The following is a 17,327-nucleotide window of genomic DNA, read 5'->3' as shown; positions in this document are numbered from 1 at the left end:
TTTGGTCCTCGATTCATCTACTCTGGGCAAGAGACTGTGCATCTATCCAATCTATTCCTCTCATGATTTTATACACCTCTAAAAGATCACCCCCTCGTCCTCCTGCGCTCCAAGGAATAGAGTCCCAGCCTACTCAACCTCTGCCTATAGCTCAGATGCTATAGTCCTGGCACCATCCTCGTAAATCTTCTTGTACCCTTTCCAGCTTGACAGCATCTTTCCTATAACACGGTGCCCAGAATTGAACACAATACTCTAAATGTGGCCTCACCAATGTCTTATACAACTGCAACATGACCTCCCAATTTCTATACTCAATACTCTGGCTGACGAAGGCCAATGTGCCAAAAGCCTTTTTGACCACCTGATCTACCTGCGACTCCATCTTCAGGGAACTATGCACCTGCACTCCGAGATCCCACTGCTCTACAAAACTACCCAGAGCCCAACCATTCACAGTGCAGGTCCTGCCCATATTAGACTTCCCAAAATGCAATACCTCACATTTTTCTTCATTAAATTCCATCAACCATTTCTCAGCCCACTTGGCCAATTGATCAAACTCCTGCTGCAATTTTTCACAATCATCTTCACTTTCTACGAACCACCCACTTTTGTATCATCTGCAAACTTGCTAATCTTGCCGTGTATGTTCTCATCCAAATCATTGATATAGATGACAAACATTAACGGGCCCAGCACTGAACCCTGAGGCACATCACTAGTCACAGGCATCCAATCTGAGAAGCAACCTTCAACCATCACCCTCTGCTTCCTTCTATGAAGCCAATTTTCTATCCATTAAGCTATCTCTTCTTGGATCACATGCAATCAAACCTCCAGAGCAGCCTACCATGAGGAACCTTGCGTCCACAGATTGCGTCCACAGAATTCCACAGATTCACCACCCTCTGAGTCCATTTATGAACTTTACCGAAGTCCATATATACATCTACAGCTCTGCCCTCATTGACCTTCACATCTTCAAAAAACTCAGATATGAGATACTACCTCCCACGTACAAAACCATACTGACTATCCTTAATCAGCCCTTGTTCGTCTAAATGCCTGTATATCCTATCCCTCAGAATACCCTCTAGTAACTTTCCAACTACAGATGTTAAGCTCACTGGCCTTTTGTTTCCTTTATCCTCTGTTGCTCCAGAAGCACAGAACTAGAAGGTGAGATATATTTCAGTGGCTGCTCTATCAAACTACAGAAAGTTGAAATGCAGTTTTGCAGTAAAAGAAAAATTTAATTTGTCATTAACTTTTGAAAAACTTTGCAATGAGAATAGGGTTTCATTTCTGTGGGAAATCTGAAGTCTGCCTGAGGTTTCTGAGTGTCTTCCAACAATGTTACAGCAGACAGATGAGAAAATTCACCTAAATTGTATTTGCCACAGAAATAAATGAATAATATTTAACAACTTTTCACTTAAAAGATGCAAAGAAAATAAAATACAAGGCAGATGAAGAGAGGAAAGAGGGGCAAGATTACTTTTTATAAAATGTTCCAGCAACAGACAAGATGGATCACATGTGATAAGGTCATGTGATAGGAGCAGAACTAGGCCATTTGGCCCTTCAAGACTACTCTGCCATTCAATCCTAACCCTATTCTCCTGGCTGCTCCCCATAACCCCTGGTACTAATCAAGAATATCTATCTCTGCCTTAAAAAAATCCATTGATGGCCTCCATAGCCATCTGTGGCAAAGAATTCCACAGATTCACCACCCTCTGAGTAAAGAAATTCCTTCTGCCTTATAATCATAGATGTTCTACGAGCTTGTTCAGTCTAGCTTCCCCCCATAACCTTTGACACCCTTAAGATTAAGACATGTTTAATTATATGGCTTCCATCAAAAATACGATGGAATTAAATTCAAAGAAATTACACCGTGAATACAAGATTTTACATTTATATAACTACTTTCAAAAAACTTTTCCCCTATACTTTTGAGGATTCCATTCCCTGCCGATGCTGTAATGATTTTGCAAACCCTTTAGCTGGAAATGAATCCCACGGCATTTTTAAGACTTCACTGTCAGGGAACAAGCTTGTATTTTGTTTTGATAAAAAAGCATGTAGGGAAAAAAACAATGACATCAATTGGACTATGCATGCAAATGATTTGGTAGTTTTTATTCCTTTTGCATTAATTCATGCCCAAGGAAACAATGGGAAATCAGGAAAGAGATTGTAGGGTGGGTCCAGCAGTAGCAAACAGGTATGACGCAGAAGGAAAGAAAAATGTCCACCCTAGTTACTAATCATGAAACAAAATAGCAAAAAAGCCCATCCTAATAGATCCTCACAAAAGATTTTCTCACAAAAGGTTTTCAACCTGGTACATCAACTCACTCTCCACAAATACTCCTCACCTACTGAGTGCTTCTAGCATTTCTGTTTTTAACATCAATGTCCAACATCTGCAATTTTACTGAATTTGCATCTCAAAAGTCTAGGAATGTAACCAACCATTTAAACTGTGCAGCTACTTGAGATATAGATTCTAGAGATTTGATGGCTAAATTTCAAAGGTCATCATTAGCTGCAGAGTCATACAGCATAGAAGGAGGCCCTTTGCCCCAACTCATACACGAGGACTAAAATGCCTCATCCTATCTAATCCCACTTGATTATGCCTGGCCCATATTCCTTTAAACCATTCATATCCATGTAAATGTCCTAATCTCTTTTGAAAATTGTTATTGTACCCTCCTCAACTTCATCAGGCAGCTAGTTCCCACAACCCACCATGTAAAGAAGTTGTCCCTCAGGATCCTATTAAATCCTTTCCTTCTCACCTCGTACCTATACATTAGTTTTTGATTCCCCTACTCTGGGGAAAAGTCTCTGCAAATGTATCCTATATATTCCTAATGATATTGCACCCACTATTAGATCACCTCTAAGCCTCCTGAGCTCCAAGGAATAAAGTCATAGCCTGCCCAACATCTTCTTATAGCTTAGGCCCTCAAATCATGGCAACATCCTTGTAAATCTTCTCTGCATCCTTTCCAGCATAATGACATCTTCCCAACAGCAAGGTGAAGAAAACTGAACACAATACTCCCAAGAACTGACTCACCAATGTCTTGTACAACTAACATGATGTCCCAATTTCTATCTTCAGCTTCCTGACTGAAGGCCAACATGCCATAGATGTCCCACCATGCCAGCAACCAGTGACCCCAGCTGTACTCCCAGATCCATTTGCTCCACAACACTCCACAGGGGCCTACCAATCACTGAAAGGCCTGCCCTGGTTGATGTCTCAAACACCTTACACTTATCTGAATTAAACCCAATTTGCCATTCCTCAGTCCACTTGATCAAGATCCCACTGCAAATCTTGATAGCCGTCTTCACTGTCTATGATTCCACCTATTTCAGTGTCATTTGCAAACTTAGTAATCATGCTTTGTACATTCTTATCGTATCTGCCTCCTAAACCATCCCTGGCAGTGCATGCCAGGTCCTCACCACTTTGTAAAAAAACTGGCCCCGTTGAAATAGATAACAAACAGTGATGAGCCAGCACCGATCCTCTAAGACACACCAGAAAAGGTAGCTAGATGCAGGAAAAATGTTCCTGATTCTTGGGGGAGAATAAGGGGTAGGCCATTTAGGGCTGAGACGAGGAAAATATTTTTCAGTATCCAGTTACCTTTGTGGATTCCATGCAATCTAACCTTCCAGAGCAGACTATCATGTGCAATCTTAAAGGTCTCATTAAAGTCTTACCCTGGTTACTGTGATATCTTGAGTTCAGACACAGAATAACAAGCTGACCCGGAACATGACTGCACAGCTGCACTGTGGTTTATTCAATCATTTACAATCCTCCAACCAAAGGTGGCGCTATTTCAGTTACTTTTTCAAAAACACTATCAAATTATCGAGACACAATCTCACATGCACAAAACCATGTTGACTATCCCCAATCATATTTCCAAAAGCCTGTATAACTTATTCTTCAGAATCCCTTCCAGTAACTTTCTACCACAGATTGAGGCTTCCTGGTCTATTGTCCCAAGTTTTTCTTTGGAGCACTTCTTAAATAAAGGCACAACATTAGCCAACCCTCAGTTATCCAGCATCTCACTTGTGTCTAATGATGATGCATATATATCTCAGCCAGGGCTCCTACAATTTCTTCTCTAGCTTCCCACAGTGTCTTGTGTATATATATAATTCCCAGAAGATTTATCTACCTTCATATGTTATAGGACCTCCTCAATTGTAATGCAGAGGAGGTCCCATGACAATTCTAGCTCTTTGCAAACTCCCAGCATATTTGTTTCTCTAATTCCCATTGACTATTTGTTCGGTTATTGAACAATCCCAACAAGATGATTATCCACTTTTTATTTTTCAGCTGACCTGTCTGGGCTCATTGGATGATCCTCAGTGATAACATCTCAGACTCATGCTATTGAATGTTCATTAAAGATTCTTTTTAATATACACATTGACAGTTAAGGAATAAAATATCGATTACATCAATAGAAAACGGTACATACACTCAATTTCATGTAATTTTCAACATTAAGAATTTACCCACCATTTTACTGTTGTTTACAGGAGAGAATTAAATAAATGATGCCCAAATTATCTAATGTTTAAACTAGACCATGGTTTACATCAGCTTTTCAAATGTTCTATTTATATTCCTATAACTTTCAAATATGATTAATGTTAACATACTGCTTCACGCGTCAATTACCTGCCAAGGTGTTTGTTTTAAACTATATTTACAGTGAACATGAATCATCCGTGTAATAAAAAATCATCTGTAATAACAACTGGGATGATTAAACACTCTCAACAGTAGGAGATTCAATTAATAATTGAAAAATAAATTTTGAATACAGACATTACAAAAAGCACTTTTGAAGTGTAGTAGTGATGTCAGACACGTCATAAATTTGCACCTTGGTGATAATCTTAGCATTCCAGTTTTTAAGGAGCATTTTGAAAGAAGATCGAAAATATAATAGTGTTCTGATTAAAGACTTGTTGGCCAGAACGTCCACTTTCTCTCTTGAATAGTGTCCCTTAAAAATCAATGAGGTAGTCATATGTGGAGGCACAGGAGATGGCCCACGTGTTAAGTGAATATTTCTCATCTGTATTTACTATAGTGAAATACATGGATACGAGGGAAATCAGGAAAGGAAAATGCATAAAGCTAAGTAAATACCTGGAAAATAATCCAATGCATCCTAAGACATCATGGGAAGCAATTGCAGGGCCAATGGTGGAGATATTTGTACACATAGAATAATACATCTCACGAACAGGCCCTTCAGACAAGAATGTCTGTGTCGAACACAATGTGACATCAAACTTATCTCATCTGCTTGCATGCAATATATATAACATACTGTATATCAATTTGTCTATCTAAAAGCCTCTTCAATGATACTACCTCGTCTGCTTCCACCATCACCCTTGGCAGGACGTTTTAGGTAGTCACCACTCCCTATGTCAACAACTTCTCCTGCTCATTGCCTTTAAACTTTGCCCTTTCACCTTTAAGGTCTGAACTCACATATTTGATATTTCCAATTTAGGAAGAAGGTTCTGACCGTCTACCCTATCTATGCCTCTCAAAATTTTTGAATACTTCTCTCAGATCTCCCCTTAGCCTCTGGAGAAAACAATCCAAGTCTGTCAATGCTTTCCTTGTAATCTTAAACTAGGCATCATTTTGGTAAGTAGTGCTCAAAAAATATTTGTAGATATATAGGTGTGCCCTTACATCTTGGTACAATCCAGAGAACATTAGACATGACTTGATGGAAATGGCGATAACAACATTTGACAGCAGGGCATGTGGAGGATAAAGGAATGGGAAATGAGAATAGCACTATTCACATTGGCACTATTTTCCAGTGTTGGAAACTCTGTTCTTTGAAGTTAGCAATGTCAGCAGTACATTTCAAAAATGATTTGGTGTTGACATTTACTGAACAGCATATTTACTGTCCAACTATAGAAATTATGGATGATCAAATATCAAATTACTGTCATATATCACCTGCACAATTCACATAGTTCAAATCCTTAGGTTGGTGCACAAAATGCAATTAAGATTGTGAAGTGTTGAAAAGGTTAAATTATGCAAAGCCAATGTACAAGAAAAAAGCTTAGTTCGACTGGGGGAAAAACAGATCTGACTTCACGTTAAGCATTTTTTTAAAATTACAGCAAGTAAAACCAAAAAAAAACACTCACAATGTTAGGCATTATTTATGGAAAGAAAGATGGTGTAGATGAAGTAACACAGCAAGTCAGGCAGCATCTATGGAGAACATGCATAGGTGATGTTTCGTGTCAAGACCCTTCTTCAGTCTGTTCTCCAGAGATGCTCGCTGACCCACTGAGTTACTCCAGAACTTTGTTTGCCTTTCTGTAAACCAGCTTCTGCAATTTCTTGTATCTCATCATTCAAGGATCTGTTTCCAAGAGTCAAGAGGCGTCAATCTAGAGTCAAGTGTTTAATTGCCATACTGCAAGTACCAACAACTGAACAACAAAATTCTTATTGCAGCAGCATAAAAAGCCTGTATACACAATACTCATAGAAAACATAATAATTTGTGTAGAAACATAAAATATACTACAAATATTTAATTCTGACAGCACTTTTAATTAAAAGGTAGCATTAACAAAAGATACCATATTATAATTTCTTACCTTCCTAAACTTTTCAAGATGCTTATACATATCAGGATCCAGCTCCTGAGAAATATCTTTCATCCACAGTAATGCTCCCCGGTATTCTGTGCGAGACTGTTCCATTCTATTGACGGTCAGCCAGGTGTCAGAAATGGCACGGTACCTGAATGTTTCCACTTCCTGGTACAGTCGACATAAAGGACTCCGGAGTGCCAGTCTGCGTCAGAAAAACCATAGCGGATTAGTGCTTTTATTGGTACTCAAGCAGCTGTATATTTTATAAACAACTCATTTCACTCTTGTATCCTGAATTACTAGAACCCAATTACTTGGCATGCGAATTGGATTGATCAGAATGGGACAAACATAAAAGTTGGGGGTGGAGTAAGGAGGGAGTGTACAATTGGAAGCAAGTCTACATGGAAAAAATGAGGGTGAAAATGTGATATCAGTTTGAATCAGAGTTATAAGTGATTAAAAAAAATGATAATAATCAGGTTGGGAGAAGTGAAACGCAGGTTCAATGAGGCAAGTAATGTATATTTTTAATCCAAGGCATCAATTATTGATAAAGGAGAAAAGGAAATTTAAACAAAAAATACAATTTATAGGGACAAGGCATGGATATCAAACTGAACATTATAGAACCAAATCAATATTTAGAAACGAGCAATTCTATAGTATTCATAGTTATAACAGCAGCAACCTCCACTTCACGGTAGCAAATATAAAAGGATTCCACAATAACAATGCTAAGATAAATGAACTTAAAAAATTGTTAGCAACCATAACAATCTGCATTGCTGGAGCCAAATATCCAATGACAGTATCCTCTGCCACTATCCTATGACAGTACCCTTCTGCAGCACGCGCTGCGCATATGTCCAAGTTTTTTGAGCTTCACTAGACACCCAAAAAGAGAATCAAAATGGAAGCATTGGGAGTAAGCCAACTGGCTCTTCCTGAAGGAGTCAAGCAGCAGTGGACCGATTTCCAGCAGTTCACTAGTGGGTTAGATCTGCCGAGGTCCAGTGACTCCATTCATTACACAATTATAGCTGAATGGCTGAGAGAGAAAGAGCAAAGATTGGGAGTTGCAATTTCAGTGAATTTATAATTTTATCTAATGCAATTCATTTTAAGTATTTGAAATAAGCTAGTATGTTTTAAACAAATAGCATAATTATTTTGTTTTTTAATATTTTGTGAATATCAGTCACTCACCAATATTCATCATTTGACAAATATGACAGCTGATTTTATCCTGGGAACCTGGTGTAGCCGGCTGCCAAAGCAATTCCTTGTACGAGACTTGATCAAGACCCACTTCGTGATTTCATGCATGATCTGTCGGCTCTATACTGAGCCAGATCAGAGGCATTTAGAGGCATATGTAGGCAAAGCTGTTGCTGGAAGGTATGTGTACACTCACTCCTCGTGAACAAAGGAGTGATTAATGGGGGATGCAATTCTCTTCCCTAGAAGTCCAGCAATGTAGTCAAATAACATTAGGTGCAAATGAAGAAGTATTTTACAATCAAAGCAATTGATTTGGAATCCTTAAACTCAATTATAAACCTATTAGAAATCCATGAAAAATATTGGGCCCTGCAGTTACCATTATTAGTTTCAGATAAAGGTGCATTTCTCACATTGTGCAATGAATATGATAAGAAAGGCATAATGGACCACTGGACAGGTAAGAGGCCTTTGGCAACATACACATGAAAGGAAGGGGCGAATATTAAAATATTAGATTTATTCTTCACAAGAAAGCAGATAGATTGGAACTTTAGTGCATATAAATAATAATTGTGTCAAATGTGCTGCCTGTAACTGAATAGGATATCTTCCCACTTGCCTGCCTCCAGTGCCATCGGCCTATCTTACGATATATATGGCATTTATTTGTATACCTTTGTTGTGAGGAGAAGCATAGTGCTTTTCCAGTTGCTTGCATCATTTTTCCTGCTCTGGTTTTATCCTGTGAACCCTGGGATCTGAGAAATCGGCCCAATTCATTTTCTTCCTGAGACAAAACTGAAAAAGAAAGATACAAGTTAAAAATTGTATTGCCATTCAGAACTTAGAAAGAAATGCTTTGAGAATGGGTAACCCAGGATAAACTGGCAAAGGTGTCGAACAAGTCAAATGTTTGTGAATGACTCTGATAGTCACAAAAATATTCAACGACTGGTAAAAATGAAAATTCTGGCTTTATTTTTCCCAGAAAGAAATGTCAAAGTCTAGAGGGCATAGCTTTAAGGGAAATGGAGCAAAGTTTACAGGAGACATGCGGGGTAAAGTTTTTGTTTCAATACAGAGGGTGCCTGGATTGCACTGTCAGAGGAGGTTGTGGAAGCAGATATGATAGTGGCATTTAAGAGGCTTTTAGATAGGCATATGGATATGCAGGGAATGGAGGGATATGCATCACATGCAGGCAGATGAGATTTGTTTATCTTGACATCATGGTCAGCACAGACATTATGGGCTGAAGGGCCTGATCCTGCGCTGTACTTTTCCAGGTCCTAATTTTTCAGGTTCCAGGTCACTAAATTGTTAAAAAAATGATTAAAGCATTTTTAAAATAACGAACTACACTCTTTTACTCAATTAGCATAAAATTTAATATAATCTTGCCATTCGCTACTTTTCCTTTTGTTGTTCTTCCCTTTACCTGTAACCATGACATCCAGTATTTGTCAAACCTACTACCTTTATCACAGAAGTTGGACTTCCAAGGTCTACTATGCTTTCAGTAGTGAAAGGTTCTGGTGTTCACGAAACTTTCAATAAAGCGACTTCCTGAAGTATTATCATCCCAACTAATGGCTCAAGAAAATTATGCTTTACATATTTTTTATAATAAAGAAGGCCATACAGCCCCTACCCCCAAAAATAATCAAACCACCCCTCATATAGTGCCATTTTAAGTGAAATCTTAGTGTTGTTTAAAAAAACCACTCAACACAGTCTTTCCTCTGTTTATAAAATGTCAGAATTAACTTGGAAGGTATATACACCATCTGGCCCAATTCTGAATACTGCAGAATTCTCCCAGGTTTAATCACTGGCCACTGCAATCATGTGCAGCCAACTAGACAAGGAATGGGATTCAAATATATTGGCCAAAGTTATCCTCGACTGACAGAGAAAAATAACAAGCTAGTTTCTATCCCCATTTGTTATCCACAGATCTGCCTTTGCGTAGGTAAACAGCCATGGGCAAAGACTGAAAATGACTCAATTAAGATGCTTTCCTCTGAGAAAATAGTTTCTAGATACTCAAATGTCGAAGAATGACATTTTGAGATGAGATAAGCACTGCTTCTGTCCTGGTAATCACCATTCAGAGACAAACTGAGGCATAAAAATGGGGTAAAATATAATGATCTGATCACCTGGCATAATGTTTTGTGATCTAGAATTGATTAAAGTCTGTATGTTCCCTGTGGATCTCTCTGGATGTTTTGGTTTCCTCTCACGTTAAGTAGAGATGCTGGTTCCAGGTTTATTTTGTAATGTAAATGACTCGGATGGGTAGTGGGAAATTTTACAAGAACAGATTATGGGAACATTTATTGGGGAAATAGCATTGCTGGGAATGCGGAGAGCTGGAATGAACTCTGGGTTGAATTGTTTCCTTCCATATTGCTATGGAAAAATGAGAATTTAAAATGTATGAAGCATAGATGGTTATGGTGGAAACATGTTATTTGCAACTTCATGGATTTAAACAGATTAACCCATTTGTAGTTACAATGAAACTTCCATCCTGGATTTCCCTTCACAACCCAGAATGGGTCAGACTAAATATGGAAGGGAATTAGTCATTGCTTACTACCCTAAAACAGATTTGATTTAAATTACTTCCTACCATTACCACCATCTCTCCCTGCCCAACCACACCACAAGGCCGACACGGTGGCGCAGTGGTAGAGCTGCTGCCTTACAGCGAATGCAGCGCCGGAGACTCAGGTTCGATCCTGACTATGGGCGCTGTCTGTACGGAGTTTGTACGTTCTCCCCATGACCTGCGTGGGTTTTCTCCGAGATCTTCGGTTTCCTCCCACATTCCAAAGACGTACAAGTATGTAGGTTAATTGACTGGGTAAATGTAAAACAAAATTGTCCCTAGTGTGTGTAGGATAGTGTTAATGTGCGGGGATCGCTGGGCGGCGCGGACTCGGTGGGCCGAAGGGCCTGTTTCCGCGCTGTATCTCTAAATCTACATCTAAAAAAACCCATCCAGAATTGCTGCTGGCTGCCTTTCTCTAGCAATCATGTGCAACCATCCCTAGGTAGCAACTTGGGGCAGTGGCCCAGCCCATCGTTTCTCAATCAGCCTCCCTTTTGACCACAGTAAAAGGAGCCATTGTAATGTGACCCGAGCTACAAATATGTGACTCCCGGAGTAAGTTTAAACTAGTCTGGAAAACAGGCAAGACCCAAACCAGTATTGAGGCTGATGAGAAGGTTGAAGCAAATGCAGGTTAAAGAGACCATGTTCAGGAGACAGAACAGGCAGGAGCTCAGGGAACATCTGATGGCTTAAATTGCATTTCTTTCAACTCAGCACATAGTTAGGGAAGAAGCTACATCCCTCTTAGAGGACTTGTTTTGTCCATACATTGTGATTTGCACAATCTTCTTTCTTGTCGAATTTGTGTTTAAATGTGAATAATTCATGAATAATCTGTGCTTCGTGTGCTGTATGAGTCTATATGCCTGTGATGCTGCTGCAAACACTATTTTCATTGTACCTGTAGCCTATCGTGCGTCCATATATAATAAACTTGACCAAACACTACTCAAGAAGCATGGAAGTGGGATATCATAGCAATCACAGAAATGTGGCAGAGGGAGAGACAGAAATGGCAGCTCATTGATCCAGGGTACAAATGCCACAGCAGGAACAGAATTTGAGGTAAGCGAGGAAGTGGAATTGCGATTTTGATTTGAGAGAACATCATGATGGTACTTCGAAAGGGGTATCATCCAGTGAGGCCAAATGGATAGAATTGAGAAATAAGGGATTGATCGCTTTGATGGGATTGCACTATAGAACTCAATAGTCGGTGGGAGTAACACAGATCGATACAAGATTGATAGGGTTGTATTAGTGGGGAATTTCAACTTTCTAAATATCAACCATATCCAAGGCATGGAGATCAAGGAATAAAGGCACATAGTTGTAAGAAGGTGGCAACATAGATTGACAGGATAGTGAAGGCAACATTTGGCTCACTTGTCTTTATTAGTCAGAGTAATGATTACAGCAGCTGGGATGTCATGTTACCGCATTACCAAATAGTGAAAGTCCGGAATACAGAGAATGTGGAACGGATGTTTCCAATAGCTGGAGAGTCTAGAACCAGAGGATATAGCCTCAGAATGAAAGAACATACCTTTAGAAAGGAAATGATGAGAAATATATTTAGTCAGAAGGTGGTGAATCTGTGGAACTCAGGGCCATAGACGGCTGTGGAGGCCAAGTCATTGGTTAGGAGATTAAGGTGGATATGGACAGATATTTGATTAGTAAGGGCATCAAGGGTTATAGGGAGAAGGCAGGAGAATGGGCTTGAGAGGGAAAGATAGATCAGCCATGATTGAATGGCGGAGTAGACTCAATGGTCCGAATGGCCTACTTCTCCTATAATTAATTAACATGAATTACAAATCGCTAAGGCCACATTGGTGCTGTGTGTACAGTTCTGGTCACCCTGTAATAGGAAGGATGTCATTAAAGTGCAAAACAGATTTACGACAAAGTTACTGGAGCGTAAGAGGCTGAGGAGATACCTTATAGCTATGTATAAAACCAAGAGGAGTATGTAGATAAGGTGTATGGCCATAGCCTCTTAACCAGGGTAAGAGAGAAAAAACAGATGTCATAGGTTTAATGTCAGAGGACAAGGATTTAATAGAGATACGAGGGGAAACTTCTTCACATAGACAGTGCAGCATAAACAGAACAAACTGCCAGAGGAAGTGGTAGCAGCAGGTAAAGTGGTAGTTCAAAGTGCATGCTCCTTTGGTCAAGCAATCTCCGCGAGCCGTGTCCCATACCAACAACAAGCCCTTCTTGCCGCCCGCCGCAGAACTGGGAGGAACCTGCAGGGAGGAGGATGGAGGGAGACGGCGGGGGACGCTGGCAAATGACGATGGTAAGAAGAACCCGGGATGGGGGGGGGGGGGGAGGGGGGGATCATCTTCCCCACCCTCAAATTTGGCTGAAGAGGGCCGTGCAAGGAGATGGATGACAGTTTGCGAGATGACCAGAATGGTGGCGACAGCTGCAATGGGTCTTTGCAGGCAGCTGCAGCTGGGACTGTAAAATGGTGCATAATAGTGCTTGTTGCAGACAGACTCAGTGTGTTGTTCTGTACATTCTGTAATAACTGGTGGATTGTGCTAATGTGTGATGATAGTCTTGATGCAAAAAACGTTATATGCATAAAAGGTATTTCACTGTGCCTTGGTACACGTGACAATAAACAAACAATTGAACTTGGCCTGTGCACCTGCTGCATGACTGCAGGGAATGCCTCAAAATGCAAGAGAATGATTTCTCAGTAATAATCTATTTTCCCCCCAATCACCTTAGTTTGAAATTTTTCACAAATCTCAGTGTCAGCAGATTTCATTAATTAAAAAAAGATTCAGTTCACAAGGCACTTCTGTCCCTTTGAGTGGCCCCATGCTTCCCTTGCTGCAATGAGGATCATTCAATATTCCATCATCACAAATGCTGGCCAAGTCTTGCTGGGAGGAACTGTGCCAGGAACTGACTTCCCACATTTGATGCCCCCAACCTTGTGAAGAAAGCCAAGGGCTTTAGCAAATCAAGCAGCAACTTCATACAAAGTTTGCCACAGATAAAACCTGCACAAAACAGGAGCTGATGTACAGCTCAGCTATGACCTGCGAAAACTGTAAAACTCCCTGGACTTATTGAGCTTTTGTTCCCAATGAGGTTGGTTTCTAAACTACTGGTTTTATTGAATTACACTTATAAAAACTGACTTACAAACATTTTTGAAAGCTTTCTTTGCAAAATTCAATTCTACATCTAATGACAAGATAGTAAAAGCTGGAAAGCGTGCAAATAAGATTTAAGAGTATTTTGCCAGCACTCAAGCATTTGAGTTATAATGAAAATTTGGCTGGGTCATTGTTCCCTGGAGCATAACAGACTAAGGGGTGAACTTACAGAGGTGCATAAAATCCATGAGGAACATGGATAAAGGGAATTTGCAGTCCTTTTCTCAGGGAAGGGGAGTCAACAATCGGAGGGCAATTTAATATATAAATATATATATATTTAATATATAAATATATATATGTATATATATATATGGAACAAGCTGCCAGAGAAAGTGTTTGAGGTAGGTACTGTAACACCATTTAAAATACATTTGGACAGGTACACAGAGAGGAAGAGCCAAGGGATATGGACCAATCACAGGCAAATGGAACCATCTTAGATGGGCATCTTGGTTGGCATGGACAATTTGGATTTCCACGCTATATTACTCTACGATTCCAATATTAGCAAGACTAACAAGCACGTTGTTAAAAGATTCAGTTAAATTGCATGCATTAAATACATACAACAAATCCGTTTCTGATACTGTTCGATGACCTTCAGAAGTTCCATACAGGTTCTTTGAATGGAATGGAATACCTAAACAGAATGAAAAAAGCAAAACTAAAGTAATTGCAAATACTGATGAAAAAGTTCAATGCTTTTGGTGGGTCTTTGGGGGAAAAATAACTTTAAACACCCATAAAGGCAGCCAAGTATCAAAATAAAGTTAACATCATTGTTCAGCAGAAGAATGACAAAAAACATGTTATACATCCACCATCACATAGAAACATAGAAAATAGAAAATAGGTGCAGGAGTAGGCCATTCGGCCCTTCACATTAGCATCAAACCGAAAGCCCCAATGTGACTGAAGACTCTCTACACAGAAGTCTGTAAACGTTCTGGTGAGGAACCTCTCAAATCAAACATGCAGTCAACATTGGGATAGATCTTACAGCCCAAATGAGATACCTGGATATATGTGGTGGAGTCTAATGGTATATCCAAATATGCAAAAGGTTTAGCATAGATATCAATTTCCATTTTAATAAATGGGAGGAGAAAATAATTCAATCATTGCCCTGGCTGGCTGTAATTAACAAAAATATTTAAGTCATTATGGCTGGATTGTAACTAGAAAATGCTGGAAATTCTTCGCAGGTTAAGCAGCAAGCTGTGCAATGAGAACAAGTTATTGATTTTAGATTTGGTTTAATGTTTTTAATTTCATCGGCACTATAGCACAACAAATATGTTCCTAATTAAACATAGAACAGTACAGCACAGGAATAGGCCCTTTGGCCCATAATGTTCGTGTCAAACACAATGCCAAGTTAACCTAATCTCCTCTGCCTTCATAATATCTACATCCCTCTACTTGATCCAGATCCTTTTCCTCTTAAATAACATTCTTCACTGTCTGCTATAACACTGATTTTGATATCTTCTGCCAACTTACTAATTATGCTAACGACATTCTTATCCAAGGTATTTATTCAGAAAATGCTGGAGTAACTCAGCAGGTCAGGCAGCATCTCAGGAGAAAAGGAATGGGTGACGTTTCGGGTCGAGACCCTTCTTCAGACTAACCTTCCACTACCACAAAGTTCAGTCTGAAGAAGGGTCTTGACCCGAAACGTCACCCATTCCTTCTCTCCCGAGATGCTGCCTGACCTGCTGAGTTACTCCAGCATTTTCTGAATAAATACCTTCGATTTGTACCAGCATCTGCAGTTATTTTCTTACACATTCTTATCCAAATAGTTAATCTAGATCCAACTTTAAAGAGTAACTTTATCCAAATAGTTAATCTGTGGCACACTGCTGGTCACAGGTCTCCAATCCAAAGAATAACCTTCCACTACCACAAAGTTCAGGAAACAGGGCCTATGGGGAACTGGCACAGACGATGAGTGGGGGCCTGGGGTAGATCAGCCACAATGACATTGAATGGCAGAGCATGTTTTATGGGCATGGTGGCCAATTCCTGCTCCTTTTTGTTGTGTTCTTGCCACACACATTTCCTTCAGTATTACTTCGAGAGCCTGCCTGAGCAGGCCACTGCTCCTGGAGAGCAATGTGCACTGGCAGGTTCCGGGGTTCTACAAGGGCCCCAAACATGCACCTCTCCCATGTGACCCTGACCAATGGAAAAACCCTGGTCACTCCACAAACTGAGTGAACTAAAGGAAATAGTATTTTTTACCTGTTAAGAATAAAGACAAAGATAATATATTAATAATGTTTGTGTCTGCATTTGCACTTAAGTAATTTACTACATGGCTGAATATCACACTGCTACCTTAATTTAATACTTAGCATTTTTTTGTAGTTAATTCCAGGGTGGCATGATGGTGTAGCGGTAGAGTTGCTGCCTCACAGCGAATGCAGCGCCGGAGACCCGGGTTCGATCCCGACTACGGGTGCTGTCCATATGGAGTTTGTATGTTCTCCCCGTGACCGCATGGGATTTCTCCGAGTTCTTTCAGTTTCCTCCCACACTCCAAAGACGTACAGATTTGTAGGTTAATTGGCTTGGTATAAGTGTAAATTGTTCCTAGTGTGTGTAGGATAGTCTTAATCTGTGGGAATCACTGGTCGGTGCGGACTCGGTAGGTTGAGGGTCTGTTTCCACTCTGAATCTCTAAAACTAAAACAATAAAAACTTCTATATGTGACACTGTCAATTAAAAAAAAAAATATTCCTTGGGTGTCAGAGTCAAATTTTGTATTAGAGGATGATTTAATTAAAAAATTACAAAATTAGATGAGATTGCTATCGTGCAGAAAGAAGTATAATGGCCTCAATAAGTGGGTTGTAATAAATACAAGAGGTGCTGCTTCGTTATACAAATTAAGAACTTGATAACTAACACCAATGAGGGTTGATTTTGTGGCCAGCAAAGATGAAATTTTAACAATGGAATTAAGCTGCGTTCCATGTGGCTGAATGAAGGCCTTCAAGCAGAGTTTGGCGATGGATGGGGGAAAAAGATGCTACATGATCGCCACCTGGAGGTCACAGGCTGGAAGTAATTTTTAAATAAATAACGTGTAGGAAGGAACTGCAGATGTTGGCGTAAACCAAAGATAGACACAAAAAGCTGGAGTAACCCAGCGGGTCAGACAGCATCTCTGGAGAAAAGTAATATGTGACGTTTCGGGTTGAGATCCTTCTTCAGACTGAGAGTCAGGGGAAAGGGAAACGAGAGATATAGATGGTGATAGAGAGAGATATAGAACAAATGAATGAAAGATATGCAAAAAAGTAACAATGATAAAGGAAACATATACTAATCTTCAATTCTGTATTCTTTACTGAAGTGTTAAGATCCCCAACCTCTATTTTAAAAGCACCATTATTCTGGTACATGCTGATTTAAAAATAAATGCTCTTAGATGAAATGCAATTGCAATTAACAAAGCAGTTTAGAGAAGAAGCAAAATGTTTAAGAGAAACAAAAGCAATTCCTGATGTGCACATTATTTTGTGAGGTAACTTGTTCTTTCCTCCATTAATGCTGGGCAACTGCATGC

General features: G+C 39.7%; 1 protein-coding gene across 1 annotated transcript in view; it reads right to left on the bottom strand.

The window, feature by feature from the left end:
- Positions 1-17,327, bottom strand: part of ica1 (islet cell autoantigen 1) — a 92,525-nt gene that overhangs the window by 59,859 nt on the left and 15,339 nt on the right. The window contains exons 4-6 of the mRNA XM_078422118.1: positions 14,314-14,386; positions 8,610-8,733; positions 6,712-6,910 (exon numbers count right to left, since the gene is read on the bottom strand). Of these exons, the coding sequence (XP_078278244.1) occupies positions 6,712-6,910; positions 8,610-8,733; positions 14,314-14,386 (396 nt within the window). The remainder of the gene's footprint in view (positions 1-6,711; positions 6,911-8,609; positions 8,734-14,313; positions 14,387-17,327) is intronic.

This window comes from Rhinoraja longicauda, chromosome 2 (genome assembly GCF_053455715.1).
Source record: "Rhinoraja longicauda isolate Sanriku21f chromosome 2, sRhiLon1.1, whole genome shotgun sequence".
Taxonomy (NCBI): domain Eukaryota; kingdom Metazoa; phylum Chordata; class Chondrichthyes; order Rajiformes; family Arhynchobatidae; genus Rhinoraja; species Rhinoraja longicauda.
This window is presented reverse-complemented; position numbering and strand designations above follow the sequence as displayed.